A 15,551-nucleotide genomic window follows, 5' to 3' on the forward strand; every position below is an offset into this window, starting at 1 on the left:
TTTCATAAGGGCACACCCCAAGATTGGAGGCTCAGCCTATTGAATTGGTTGTCCCCACTGCTTGTAAGAATATCAGAAATTCTCCAAATGGAAAGTTGAATATTTCCTCCTTTCTCTTCATCCCCCCCCAAGGGGATGTGTTAAAGAGTGCTCTCTCCTAGCCATAACTGAGCCTTCTGTGGCCTTCCCGCTGTTCTGTTAAAGAACTACTTCTAGGTGAATTGATTACATGGTAAGACTAGTTGATTCTGTGGTCATGAACCTGTTGCCACATTTCTTTGCCTTAATAAGTGTGATGTGATGTAGTATAGGATTCTATGACAGTGAATGAGACATGCTCTAACCAAGAACGGTGATTCAGGTAGGGAAGGCAAATCTGGATCATGTAAGAACAGATGCTGCCACCAGAGAGCTATCTGAGCCACATGTGATGACGTCAAAGTAGGGGCTCAGTGTTGGTCTTTACTGTTGACAGGCTGGACACTCAGCACTGGCAGTAGCTAGATCAGCCTTGGTGAAAGAAAAAACATTTTTCTGAGCCCCTGTCTAGACTCCAACCATACTACCATGGCCATTGATTACTGTAGCTTTATAATAAGTTATTAGTTGGGAAGTTTGAGTACTCCAGCTTTGTTGTTTTTCAAGAAAGTTTTGGCTATTCAGGGCCCCTTGTCCATCCATACAAACTTAAGGATTGGCTTTTCTGATTCTGCAGAGCAAGCTGTTGGAATTTTGATTTGGATTGTGTTGAATCTGTAAATTGCTTTGGATAGTATTGATATCTTAAGTCTTCCAGTCCAGGAGCATGGCATATCTTTCCATTTATTTAAGTCTTTAATTTCTTTCAGTAATGATTCATAGTTTTCCACATGTAAATCCTTTACATCCTTAGTAACTTTATTCCTAGAGCCATGACCACTTTGATATGGGTTTGTTGAGTAAACAGTTTTTGGGAAAAGAGGCTGATTGACAACAACAGGACAGGTCATATTGGCCACCTGATTATTAAGGCCGCTAGTGGCATTTATGTGGGACACAAATATCTTCATATTCTGTGTCATATTGAAAGTTCATCCATATATTTCTGAGAACCTCCTTTAAAAAAAGCAACAACAAGCAACTCATTTTCCAATCTTGTTCTTACTAAGTCCCTGACTATCAGGCCAATCCATTAGTAAGAGTAGATATGTACTTTTGGCATCTCTCTTTACATGTAGGTGGACCACCAGGTATGTTGCCTAGAATTCTGCCCGCTCAGAAAGTTTCCCTTCACCACTCTCTTTTTGAACCATCGCTGAATGGAGCTACATTCCTTCACTTCTGGCCAGTGCCAGCACACTGTGCCCTTCTGTCCATAAGCCACACATACCTTTCTCTTCTGTGCTCACTGGTTGTAGGGGATTCCCTATGAGGCCTTGAGTTTGGGTTGAGGAAGGAGAGCCAGCAAGGAAAGAAGAGCAAGTACTACTGTGGGAGGCTGAGCCACTTATGCCTGCAATTTACTTGTGTCTTCCAGACCTGCTCAGGCCCAGTCTTGTTTTATACCATACTGACTGGAATGCTGCTGTACATACCCAGTTTTATGACTCAGTGGATCTCGTAACACCCTGCTCATGATCGGCTGTTATCATTATAGTCACTTGGCTTCCCATAGAAAGGTAGTTAATCTCCTCTGGGCCTAGTAGTAGGCTAGGAATAAAATGAACTGTATTTGTTGGCAGAACCCTAAAGTGTGTGCAACTCTTATTCTTCTCTTGGTGCTTGTCAGAAACTACATTACACATCTCTCTCTGCCATGTCGTTTTCAGTACTATTGGTGTGCTGAGTGAGAGGGCCCGAGAGTTAGGACAAGCTTTCATTGCTGTAGAACCTTCTCTTGCAGCAGGCAACAATAAAAATTGGTAGCTTCATGGGCTACTCAGTAAATAGGTCAGAGCAGCACATCCAAATATGAAGTCCACCACTTGCTTTGTCTCTTTCTCAGTGGAAGTGGTGCAAAGTGTAACAATTTCTCTCACTTTAGCCGAGATAACCTGCCTTATATCACAAGAACCCTAGATGCCATCAATGTGGCAGAACCCCGAAGTTGCATAGATTTTATCTCCCATCCTCTGGCTTGTGTGCAAGTCTTACAGAGCCATCTCTGTAAGTCTTACAGAGACATCTATGGTCCTTGCTCCTTCTTGTTCACCCGCCTCAGCCAACATAGCCATTAATATGATGGACCTGTTTGGTGATCTGTGGGATATTAAGATGATCAAGGTCCCTCCAGGCAATTTTATGACTGTGCAGGCATAGCCCTCAGGTAAGACAATGAAGGTATACTGCTTTTCCTACTACTTGATGGCAAAGCGCATCTGATTATCTTTAACGATGAAAATGGAAAGGAAAGCATCTGCCAGGGTAGTAGTAGTATAGGTATCAGGGACTATGCTAATTCTTTCCAGAAGAAATTTCCACATTTGGAATTGCAGTTGTGATTGGCATCACCATCTGAATAACCTTTTGATAATGCATAGTCAGGTTTGAAAGATCCTTCCAACTGTGCTCCAGCTAAATAGGCAAGTTAAATGGGGATATAATAGGAATCAACACTTCCGCATTCTTCAAGTTTTTGTTAATGGTACTGATTTCTGAGCTTCTCCTAGGGATGTGGAATAGTTTTTGGTTTATATACTTCATGGGAGTTTATGAGGGAAGTTCCAGGGGCTTCTTCATGGCCCTTTCTCACTACATAGCTTCTATGACGTGGGACAGGGAATCAATGTGGAGATTTGGCCAGTTACTAAGTATCTATATCTGTTGAAATTCTAGAACTAGGGGAGTAATCACAGGACAGCCCTGCGGGGTCCCACTTTGACTAGAGCAACGACACTACAGCTAAACACTGAGGCTAATACTTCATCTCTCCCCTCACTCCCAGGTAGCCCCACTCTGTCTAGTGGACCACATTTTGGGGATCGAAGAATTAGTGTCAGTTCAAAGCCAGTATCCGGTAACCCTTGGAAGGATTACATATTTCTTTTTTTCCAATGGACAGTCACCTGAAGAAACAGGTTTCTCTTGGGGAAAGCTCAGAGAAAGGTTATAGCTGTGAAAGAGCCCTTGCCTCCCTCTTGTTTAGGGCAACTCAGGACTCTGCGCACAAAACCTAGAATTTTCCAGCTTATTTATGTCAAGCAATAATGTTGTAGACTGCCCATGTATTTTATTTCCAGGGGCCTAGTGATAGTCCTTGTCCTAGACCCCTGATGGTCAGCATGCTTTGATTACCACTCAGTCCTTGTAGCGCTGTTCCTGTCTCATCTCTGCCAGGTGCTGCTGCCTGGCCTCTGCCACGCCAACCCCATTATTCCCATTGGAATCAGGGAGCCTAATTTACTGTGGCATTTCTAGCCTACAGGTGAAGCCATTGTAGGGCTTTTCAGGGATGGGGTATACCCCCCACCAATGCATTTCTTAAAGGTAAAGGAGAGTGCTCTGGTGCTCTGGGCTCTTGATGAGGGGGTTCACGCATATCGTTTGTGGGTGGCAGAGAAGTCACATGCAATAGACCTGCCCCAACACTCTCATCTTCCTTCCTCTGCAGTATGTCAGGATAGTTCTAGCATCTTAAAATCATTGACTGTAGGCTATGTTAAGTCCAGGCTTTAATCAGGTCAGCTTAGCAGATCTTTAATGCCACTCCCAGATGTTAAAGCCAACACATTAAATCCTGAATCAGGGGTAAGCACACCCATATCAATACATTTGTCTCAATCTAAACTAATATTTAGACCTCTTTGATCTAAAAATCCTTTGAATTTATTCCCGTGTGTGCTCCCCAAACTCTTGATAAAATTTGTTGAGAGTCAGCAGGGTTTTTTTGGTATATAGGTAGTCTTCCCCACAATAGGCTATAAGTGTCTTTCTGAGCTATTTTTGGTTCTAACACCTGTTGTAGGCTTGAGGCGTGTGGAGTGGGTAGTGAGGAGACTTGGTAACCTCTTGTGAAACAACTTTGAACGATTTTATGGGAGGGTTTGGAGGCTGGAACTCCTTAGAGGGAGGTAGATTGCTCTTTTCAACAGGGAAGTTCAGTTGAATTTGGCATTCACCATTCTTATCCTCACTTTGTTCATATTTCAGGATCATTCTCTTTTCCAGTGAGTGCCCATATGTTTATGTCAGAGACCTTGTAAGGTTGCTTATTTAATTTAATTGGCTCTGCAGTCCTTACCACCAAACCCCAGGTTTGATCCATAGGAATATCGGCTTGAAACCGTAAGAGATGAAGAGCTTCTAACAGCCATAAATTTTCCACTCCTCTTAGGAAATTCAAGACTTTCAATATGTCATTTGCTTTGTGCACATTCTCAGAGACAGCTAGAAGTAGCCCCAACTCTTGTCAAAGTCTTTGAAATGACCATTTTCATTAGCCACTTGATCTTCCAGCACCTTGCCTGCCACCTGCAGACTATTCTGTGTCACCATGGGGTGGGGGAGGGGAGATTTGAATGATTGTGATATCACCATATTCCAGATAATCAGCTTCCCACCCCTCGCCCTCAACAGGAACATAACGTTATCGGTGCATTCATCAAATATGAATTGCAGTTTTGAAGGTCTGTTAACTGGGGTCATTCTTTGTACCAATCCCTATATCAGCCACAAGTGGAAAACTCATGGCACACTCAAAAGTTGTTGGAGATTCCAACAAAGGAACTCACTAGTAAGATTCAGCAGAGTTAAGGAAACCAGCAAAGCATGGTGAAGCGCCCCCCTCCTAACAGTGTTTGGAAGCTAGTACTAATCTCAGACCGAAAGGCTAGAACTGGGGCTGTGGAAAATGGGCCTAAGAACTGGAGCAGCAGTAAAAGGGCCACTTGGTGGGAGAGGGGTCACCTGGTGGGAACTGGGGCCTATGGTAGAAGAGCCACCTGGCAAAAGCTGGGTCCGTGGGTGAAGGGCCCCTGGGTCTTAGGTAGAAAAATCACTGTTTGTCAGCAAGGGAGCAGGGTTATAAATACCTTAGCATCTCTCTTCTCCTACTGTCTAATCTCCTGCTAGTTCAGCATTGGCTGAACCCAACCAGAAGCCAGAGGGCAAGGGGAGGAAGAGGGTAATTGGGTTTGAAGTCCATAGAAGTCCTCCAGGGTATGTACGGGGTTGGAGAAGGAGTAGCAATTGGATCAGGAAGGGCAAATGGAGACTATCTAGCACAATTGCCAAACTGGTATCTCTGGCCCTAATTTGAGTGTGCACCCTGGATTGCTAGACTTCTGTGTTTAAATATCTACTGTGTGTGCCCCCGAGATGTCCCGTGGGCACCTCATATGAAACAACTTATGCCCTCCAACTCTTCCCTACTTCTCTATTCCTGGTCTCACTTAATGAACCATCTTATTGCTCCTTCCAAAGGGTAGGTAGGTCTGAGGCCTAATATTCTTCTGTATTGAATTGTGTGGTTCTGCTCTTGTGAGCCATGGCACAGTAAGGAATGAACAGACATTCAAACTCATACCTAATACAGTACCAGCAGGACCTAACACGCCCTGAGTCCCACGTTCTCAAGGGACAGATTTGGAAAGTATAGTAGTGTAATCTTCACCTTTTCGTCTCTGCTGCTGCTGGAGAATGGCTGATATGGGTCCTGAGGCTCCCAGACAAGGCTAATCTGCCTCCAGGTCTCCAGCTTGGGCATAGAGAGCATTCCACCTGCACTAATTCTTACTCAGAAGCAGTTGATCCCTGTCACTGGAATACACGGCTATTCTATTTGGAAGTCAAAGCAGCTGCTTTTATGAGGGTTTGGGGCTATACCTTATAGACAGATGCTGCACCCTGAGTTTAAGAGAGGGCAAATTACATTTCCAGATTTTCTAACAACTAATTCAACTATATATAAATCCTTCCTGACTGCATTTCCAGCAGTGAATCATTAGATAGATTTCTGAATCATCTCAAAGAAAGCACTTTTATAATCAATTGAAATTCATTTACATAAGTATTCAGTTCCTGATGATATGTTTGAAATCATCACTTGACTGTAATTCATCTGCAGTTATCAGGTCTGTTAGAGTGACTTCCTGCAATTCATCATCCAGGGAAACTGGCAAACTGACCCTTTAAAAGGTGTTATTTGTGGTCAGCAGAGAATAGGGCTGCTAGATGTAGCAAAGATGACCTCTGTGGGACATCTTGAGCCTTTTATCTCTGGGAGGAATGATAAAGTTAATATAGTTGCATTTGTTCTGTGTGAAGAGCTACTGTAACATCTCTGACCAGGGGTTTAATGCCTAAGAATTACCCAGTGTCAACAGAAATTAACCATAGCATAGTGGTTATAAGTGGGGGCTTGGAAGCTGGGATTCAAATCCCGGATAGGCAAGTTATTTAACCTCTCTGTGTTTCAGTTGCCTCATTGTAGAACCAGAGTAGTTACTGTACAGAATTGTTCTGAGAACTAAAGGCACTATTATTTGTAAATCTCCCAGCACATGGAAAGCATTAAATTGTATTTATTAAACAAAACACAGATTTCTGATTCCGTGGGTCTTGTATTGAGCCCCACAATCTGAATTTTTCGGCAAGCTCCACCAGGTCATTCTGATGCAAGAAGTCTGAAGAACAACTTTGAAAAACCCTGCTCTGAAAAAAAACAAGTCACCAGACTGTGACTTGAGTTCCCCTGGATTAGAATTAGCCCTTAGTCCACTTGAACTGTGGTATATAAACTCCGAAATTTCCTAGTAGTAAGGGAGGCAGATGGGAGGCCCATGTTTGCTTGTGACTTAGCTGCAGTGATAAGGGCATAACAGACACTAAATTTCTAACCTGGGGTGAGGTTTATGACCAAGAGTAAATTACTGGTAGGATAAACATAAAATGGGTCCTACAGACAAGGAATGACAGATCATGATATTTTAAAATTGTTTTGCTAATCAATTCTTTTTGTTTTTTTCTTCTGTCAGTTAAGGTTGCATGATGGAATTTGAACATTACCTCAAGAGGTTTTATATTTTGGATTAGTTGATTCTGTTTTTTCCTCTGCTGACTATTTCTTCAGACTCAATTTTGGTATCCTTTTGAGGCACTAAACTCAAAGAGATTATACCATGGACTACAAGGAAAGCTGCCCAAGTGTTAGCATTCCCAGCTCTGATGAACACAGAGAGAAAAAGAAGAGGTTTACTGTAAGTATGTAACAAAGTATATGGGGAAAAATGAATATAGAGAATATTTCCATTTCTGCTCTTGTTCTCCCCTGGTCTAGAATGTCTCCAAACCTCTCCCATATCCACATGTCTAGATTTTGCCTATCTTTCAAATGCTATCTCTTCCGCCTACCCTGATTGGAATAAATTTTCTCTTTTTAGTGTAGATTCTTACTTAATTATCTGCTTGGAGAAGCTCATGAAACTGATGCATTTTCTTCCCAGAAAGTGTACATGTGTGCACACGTGGAACTGTGCATACCCTCGGGGTTAATGGATCCCTGAAGCCCTGCATCCCATTATAGCATTTATCATTTTCTACCTCGGTTTTAAAAATATTGAATCCAGTATTTTACTTCTTTTTTTTTTGTTTAGAAAAGGAAAACCCATTTCTAATTTTATTTTTCATTACCTTAGCATTTACTATAGAGCTAGGAACTGGAGCAGCAGTAAAAGGGGCCACTTGGTGGGAGAGGGGTCACCTGGTGGGAACTGGGACCTATGGAAGAAGAGCCGCCTGGCAAAAGCTTGCCAAATCAATTTATCAGTGACTATAATTAGAAAATAGTCACTTTGCTAATTGGTGTTATGAAATTCAATATTCTTTTCAGTTTCAGTAGTCCAGTTGGTATGTACAGAGATCTCTTACCTCCCTCCCTGATGAAAATGTCATTTGTTTTCTCTGGTTTTCTTTTTAAGCCCCACCCGCTGAAGGGGTGTGAAGAAATTCATTTAACCCTATTCTTTTAGGTACTTCTCTCTGTTTTAGATAAAAATGCCCTGCTGTCTCAGTTTGGGTCTCTTTTCTCTTATTTGAGCACATTGTTCTTCTCTAAGTTGGCATTGTGACTTATGAGGAGAGGATCTCCTTTCACAGTGTTTGTGGAGTCAGTGACTGAGTTCATGTTAGGAGGGTGAAGGCTCTTGCATTTTCTAATGCCCCTGAGTCCCTGCTGTTTATCTGTAGGGGTGCTTGTCTGGAAAATGGTTGACCTGGTCCACCTGGGCATTTTGCTGGCATCCATTGCTGGCATCTGCAGTTAATGAAAGAACTTGAGATCTCTTCTTCACTGGCTTCACTAGAAACTGTTGATAGCTCACTGCTGACTTACCTCCCTCTTGGCTCCCCATAGCTGTTGAGCCCACAGGGTATCTGATACATCCTTCACATGCCGCAAGGTATCTGATACATCCTTCACTTGGTCCTTCCGGCCCATGGGGTCCAACCCTGCCCTCTAATAAGAGGGTCCCCTAGCTCCTGCCAGTTGAGACCCATGACAAGTGACTTTCAACTCAAAGTCCAGGTTACATGGGATTTGGAAACAAACAAAAAAGCTGGGGAGTTAAGCTGAACCCTCCATCTCACCACTCCATTCTGCCTTCTTCACTCTGTAGGCTGTCCCATGTTGGTGCTGGGTGCCCCCCATATGGTGGGTTTCTCCCAGGGTCCCAGGCAAGGAGCTGGGAAATAGTTCCTCTGCCCTCTGTATTCCTTACCTTGGCAAATATACCCCCATGTGCTGCACCACAGTCAAGGGAAGGGAGATTAGAATGTGCGTTTGGCCATTTACTTCTTCTCAGTCTCTCTGTTTTGTAGCAATATTTTAACAAACATTGTGTATGAATTCCATATTGATAGAAGTGTATTTTAGCAACATCACCTCGAAGGTAAACAAGGATTAATTTGCCATGGATGTATAAATGGATGGACATAAAGAGTATGAAAGTTTTTCTTCCTTCCCTGTACCTTTTTATCTCCTTCAGGGGTGTCAATTGCTGCCATGTTTGCTATTCATACATAGCAGGTGCATGCAGTGGGTCATCTCAGGTGCTCTTTTATTTTTCAGGGAGAGGTATTTTCATGATTTCCACTAAAGGGTCAAAGAAGCCTGTAGCATTACTCTCCCCAGACCTGTTCCCTGATTCTCAGAGGGTGTATTCACATTTACTTCCTTCAGATTCTCAAATGTTGCCTTATCATAGAGGCTTTTGCTGACCACCCTAATTGAAACAGAACCCTGCCCCACTACTTTCAGTCTCTGCATCTCTTGCCCTTCTTAATTTTTTCATAGCAGTTATCACTATCTAAAATATCTTCTGTGTATTTATGTGTCCCTTCCCTGACAATAATGCAAGGTCTTTTAAAGCAGGGACTTCCCACACTATTGTTTTACCAGCACCTAGGACAGAAATAGTACATATTCAATAAATATGTGTTGAATTGGTGTTGAATGAAGAGCAGTGCTAAGGGTATGTGTTAGTTGCTGGTCATATATGGTGCAGTCCTCTGTGCTCAAGAATTTGGATGCAGTCGGTATAGACAGACACACACCCCTATCATAGGCTCTGTGTCCAGCCTCAGCAGGCCGAGGTGCTTGTGTTGTATTTAGGAACAGAAATAGACATTTTGTTACTGAGTATTCTATAATATTTTAATACTCTAGTTCTCATGTTTTTATATGACTCTGTTTACCATGAAGTTTCTAACAGAATAGTATTTATTGCATTATAGGATGTCTTAACTTAAACTGAGTCTAAGTTATGCTTTCATTTATTCATTCAACAAATTATAAGTTTTGGTGGTACCCCAGGCACTGTCCTAGGTGCTGAGGATAGGGCAGGAAGCAAGAATCACACCGCCCTTGCTCTCAGGGAACTTATATTCTGGTGGGGCAAGATAGACAATAAGCAAGGACTCGAATAAAAGTAAATAAGATAATTTCATGCTGTAATGTGCATTGTACTACTTTCTGTAAAGTCTTGCCTTTTGCTGTAATGAAAATTTTTTTAGAATTTGAAGAATTTTGTTTTTGCCAATTGGTGTTTTCTTAGCACTTACTTGATTAGCCTTTGTTCATAGATCATACTGTTAATAACTTCGCAAGGCTTTATCTTAGTCCCTGTTGATGTATTTGGAGCAGAGCTGCTTCAGCCTGAATCTAGACTTGGGCTCTAGTCTTGGCTCTACCCAAGGAACCACGGCAGACCACCTAACCACTCTCCTCACCAGGAAGTCAGCACAAAGTGAGCAAGAAATGCACAATCCTATAAGCCTAAGTTCCTGGTCCTTTTGTAGCAGCCCTCTTTCCAAACCCTGCCCAGTCCTGAGGCAGATACCATGTGAAATGAATCTGTCGTCTTATCCTGGAAGCACAGCTCAATGCTCCCTGACTAGTTGTTTACTTCTGGCCTCTCTCCATGTGGAAGGTGCCATCTTCCAACTCACATCTGAATCCAGTAGCTTCCTCCAATACGATTGACTTCATGCCATCTTGGTTAAGATCAGAAGAGCCTGATAATGCCTCTGAGCTCATGTCCTTTCTCTCAGTTCTGAGGGATGCATCGCTGGGGTAACCACATTGGTGACTTTGCCTCACCTTGCAGGTGGAACCTTGTCCCCAAGGAATCTTGTCCCCTACCCCACATTTGGGGGCCCCTCAGGGAAACTGTGGGCCTGTTAATATGACCATGTCTTAGACAGTACTACAGAATTCATATATTGTAATCACATACAGTATCAGGGACATGGTCCTTCACAGGACTGTTATCTATGAATTTGTGAGTGCAAGTTACCTACCTTTCCTGGAAAGGATGTGCTATAGACATTAGTTTGCCCATCTACTAAACCTGGTTTCCTCTTTTAAGTTGCCTAACAGGCTGGGCAATTGTATCCTAACCTCAAAGCAACTCCTGTGTCTTTCCTTGAGTCTTCACTGGAAAACAATGAGATTGTTAACCTAGCTACACGTTAGTCAGCCTTATTCCTCAGTTACATATTTTTCTTCTCTGTATATAAACATATATTTTTCATCTTGTTATTTTCCCTTTAGAAATGATATAAAAATGTGTGGGAACCTAAACTGTTTTCTCAACATTGGAGTGTTGTCATATACTATGACAGTTAATGTGGGACGAATTATGAGGGTTAATTCTATTTTATAACTTTCAATGATTTTGATACCAGTTTCATTGCACAAAAGGTTAGAAAATTTAGATTTTAGTCCTAGCTTTATGTTTTTTATTAAGTCTGTGAACTTGGGCACTTATCTTTTTTACATGTGCAGTGGGGTTGTGATACTTGTTCTGTTGGCTTTATAAGACTGTTGATTGTGATTATATAAGATCATGTATATATGAAAATATTGAATGCATGTAAGACAACACTGGGAGATCTGAGGATAAATTCTTAGTTTCTTCTCTGTGTAGAAAGATGATCCTAACATTTACTTGAGTGTTTATTTTGTGCCGGACATCACTTTCGAAAATAAACACCTTAGAATTTTGGGGTAGTGGTTACTGCTGGTATGAAAAGAGGAGAATGATATCAAGTGAATCTATTATATTTTATTCTTGGGAGAAAAAAATCTGAAGGAAGAATAGCAAAATGTTAGAAATCAGTAGATCTAAATAACAAGTATGTGGGTGTTTGCTATGTTATTCCCTGAAAATTGCAGAAATATTTCATAACATTTAAAAATAAAATATTGTCACTTGACAAGATAAAATAAAGCTTCAGTTGGCATGCTTTTGTAACTTGGAGTTTCATATAAACATTAGTATTTGATGTCAGTTTTATAAGTATGAAAACAGGTTTCATATTTTAAATAGTTGATGGTTTTATGGGCATTTTTCTTAGCAATTAAATTTGTGATTTTTTTTTATTTCCACAGGTTTATAAAGTTCTGGTCTCAGTTGGCAGGAGTGAGTGGTTTGTCTTCAGGAGATATGCTGAATTTGATAAGCTTTATAACACTGTAAGTAGTATTCACTCTACAAGATTTTTATTTAAAAAATACCTGAGAAAAATACAATAAGAGAGATTTATTTGAATGATTTAAATTAATACTCATATGTATCAGACAAGCATAAAAGAGCAAGCGATTTTTTAAAAGCATCCTAACTTTGGAATTCTTTAAAAAGTGGGGCAAGAGTATTTCCCATTGAGCAGTTTCAAATAAACCTTTTAAGATATGAAAACTATATATATATATATATATATATATATATATATAGCTTAAAAGAGTTTAAAAGTCATAGAATATTACAAATAAATCCTTTTTACCCACCTCTCTAATGATTGTTAATAATCATGTTATTTTATGGTTAAACTGCCCCAACTCTTAGCTTTAGTTTATTTCATGAACCCACCTTCCTTCTATAGTTTCATTCCTTAGAGTCTTAAGTTCCATATTTTAAGTGGCTAATACACTAATACTGAAATGAATATTGACTTTGAAAAGTTCTGACAGTTACCAGGGGGGTGAGATATAATAGGCCAATAGCTATTTAAATACCTTAAACCTGTCCTGCTTTTTTTTATATTCATGATTTAGATATTAAATATTAATAATAAGCTAGTGTTTGCACTTGAAAATATTTTGTAAGTGGAAAGTGAGGGCACCAGGGTGATTGTCATACATCAGGCTTGATCTTACACACAGGTGTCTGTGTTTGTGGAAAGTATTACCTTTAAGGTCATAAATAAGTAGGATGACAAAAAACTCCTGAGTAAGTAGCTACAAACTCCGAGATTACTGAAATAGCTCTGGAATCCACACTTTGTTTCAGTTAGGAAAGAACAGAATGTGCCCCAAATACCAAATCTAAATTCCTTGTGATATCATCTTATTAAATAATGATCTAGTGTTGTTGTTTAATGAGTAGTAGATTACTATACATCTTCTTGAAAAAATCCATTTTAAATTTAACAAGGCAGTTTTGTTCATTTTCTTGACCCAGCCTCTTGATTTTAGATATGGGCATAGATGGTTATGTAAATCTGAGGATTATAGGGTATCACTTGTAAGAGTTTTTAAAAGGAAGGAAATTAAACATATTTCAAGAGATAAATTCCTTTATCAGCAAGGATAACAATATCTAGCTGCGCAACTTCCCATGTTTTGTTAAGTCATGAAAGTTTAGGCTTCTGTTTTCAGCTTTTTTTTTAATTGTTAATTTTTCTTTTTTTTTTTTTAATTTTTATTTTAAAATGCTTTCAAATTTACAGGGCAATTGCAAAATTTATGTAAAACCTGTACAGGACCTCCAGTATACCTCCTATCCAGATACCCAGATCCACCAACTTTTAACATTTTGGCATATCATTCTGTTTATCCGCCTATATGTTTATCTATCCATCTATCTAGCCATCATTTTTACTTAGCATTTCATTATATATTTATCCCAAATAATATTCAAATTATTTGCTAATTGAACTTTTTAAAGTTTTTAATGCAGTTTTATTGAGATATATTCACATACCACATAATCTATCCAAAATGTACAGTCAGTGGCTCACAGTATCATTTTATAGTTGTACATTCATCACCACAGTAAATTTTAGAACATTTTCATTACCCCAAAAAAGAAATAGGAAAAAAAAACCCTAAAACATCCCATATCCCTTATCCCCTCATTAATTATTATTTTTAATAGTTTTATTCACACACTATACACTCCATATTAAGTGTACAATCAGTGCCCTTTTTTTCCTTCAGTGATTTTTTTTTTTAGCATGGGCAGGCATCAGGAACTTCAGTGATTTTTTTTATTTGAAATACAGTCATCTGTATCATCATAAAGCTGTGCGTTCATCATTACAGTAGAATTTTTAACATTTTCATTACTCCAAAAACGATAGAATTAAAAGGAAAAAAGATCATCCCATAGTTCCCATACCTCCTATTGTTTATTAATTTTTTTGTCTTTTGTTTTGTTTTGCTTTGTTTTGCTAATTGGAATTTAAATTTTAAAGTACTTTTGGAGTTTTTAAAATAGTATTTATTTTTTTCCTATATGGAATTCATATCTGTTCTTCGAAAATAGAGGAAATATAAGTAGATTAAACTTAATGCTCACTTGTAATGTTACTACCCAGAAATAATTGATGACATTTTACTGTGTTTTCTTCTGATCTTTAGTTTTTCTTAAATGCATATGCAGCTAGAATTTACTCTGTATATAGCTCTAATTACTGCTTAATCAAACAATGTTGAGATAGTCTTGTTTTGACTGTAATTGAAGTCACTCTTTCGAAACAAAATAATCGCTAATAAGAGTTAGTACATGAAAAATATCTTCTGTAAGGTTTTAGTACTTTTTTTAAAAAAATGGTTTATATGAACTTCTTAAAGAGATAAGATCAAATTCCTTTCACAGAACTACCCATAACTAAAAATTTGAGACTTCATTCGGTATTTTGCCTGAAAGGTTATATCAGCTAGATTACGCTTTGTACATGTTTCCTTTTGCACCACTGTTTGTAAGAAGAAGGAGTTTAGTCATGGGAAAACAGCAGCAGTGTGGAGATCTGTGCCAGAGAAAACTTTAAGATCTTCATAGGGTCTCCTTGTTCAAATAGCAGGTGATTAGTTAGATGGGGTGTTAATATTTGGTGTCTTTAAAGCTTAAAGGTCAAGTAGGAAAGCTTGCTTTAGGCACCCCCTCCCTTCTCCCCCCCGCCTTTCATTTCTGTTCCATCGAACACTCCTTCTTAAGCTTTTTACAGAAAATTTTCTTTAACATGTAGTTCAATTTTTATCATCCTTCTCCCATTCTAGTTAAAGAAACAGTTTCCTACTATGGCCCTTAAGATTCCTGCCAAGAGAATATTTGGTGATAATTTTGATCCAGGTAAGCAATAACTCCAAAGACTGGCTATTAAGTGATAGTTGAAATTTAAAGGAGTAGTTGACATGGTCATTGTACTGTATAAAGTAGTCCAGGGCTTTAAAAAACTAATTTATCTCATGCTTTATGAAATTAACCTCTCAGGAGGGCACTCACTGTGTGCCAGGCATTGTTTTAAGCAGGTTACAAATTTTATTTTAGTTTTATGATAATACTGTGAGGTGGTTATTGTTCCTACCACTAGTTTATAGGTAAGTAAACTGAGGTGCATAGTTAGGTTAATTAATTTGTCCAGGATCACGTGCAAGTAGACAGTGGCAGATTTAGAATTTAAATTAAAGCAGTCTGGTTTTAAGTAAATTTATCAATCATTAAAGATAATTTTGGTGAGACAAAATAGTCTTTTCAATACTTGGGCATGGAAGACCTGGATAGCCAAAAGAATGAAAGAGGACCCCCTATTTTACATACTACGCAAAAATTAACTCAAAGTGGATCCAACACCTAAATATAAGAACTAGCACCATAAAGCTTCTAGAAGAAAATGTAGGGAAACATCTTCAAGACCTAGTAATAGGAGGTAGCTTCCCAAACTTTACACCCAAAGCACAAGCAACAAAAGAAAAAAAAATAGATAAATGGGAACTCCTCAAAAGCAAATGCTTCTGCACTTCAAAAGACTTTGTCAAAAAGGTGAAGAGGCAGCGAACTCAATGGGAGAAATAT

The 15,551-nt window shown here is 39.3% G+C and overlaps 1 protein-coding gene across 14 annotated transcripts in view; it reads left to right on the forward strand.

Annotated features, from left to right (window-relative positions):
* SGK3 (serum/glucocorticoid regulated kinase family member 3) overlaps window positions 1-15,551 on the forward strand; it is a 243,790-nt gene that overhangs the window by 183,538 nt on the left and 44,701 nt on the right. For 4 of the 14 annotated variants that reach the window (XM_077166917.1, XM_077166919.1, XM_077166918.1 and 1 more), the window contains 3 exons: window positions 6,954-7,175; window positions 11,867-11,950; window positions 14,756-14,828. In XM_077166917.1, the coding sequence (XP_077023032.1) occupies window positions 7,098-7,175; window positions 11,867-11,950; window positions 14,756-14,828 (235 nt within the window). In that variant the 5' untranslated portion in view covers window positions 6,954-7,097. Of the gene's footprint in view, window positions 1-2,427; window positions 2,924-3,412; window positions 4,605-6,953; window positions 7,176-11,866; window positions 11,951-14,755; window positions 14,829-15,551 lie in introns of those variants that run through there. The other 10 variants (XM_077166923.1, XM_077166925.1, XM_077166924.1 and 7 more) reach the window with 7 other exon arrangements.

This window comes from Tamandua tetradactyla, chromosome 6, assembly GCF_023851605.1.
Source record: "Tamandua tetradactyla isolate mTamTet1 chromosome 6, mTamTet1.pri, whole genome shotgun sequence".
Lineage (NCBI taxonomy): Eukaryota > Metazoa > Chordata > Mammalia > Pilosa > Myrmecophagidae > Tamandua > Tamandua tetradactyla.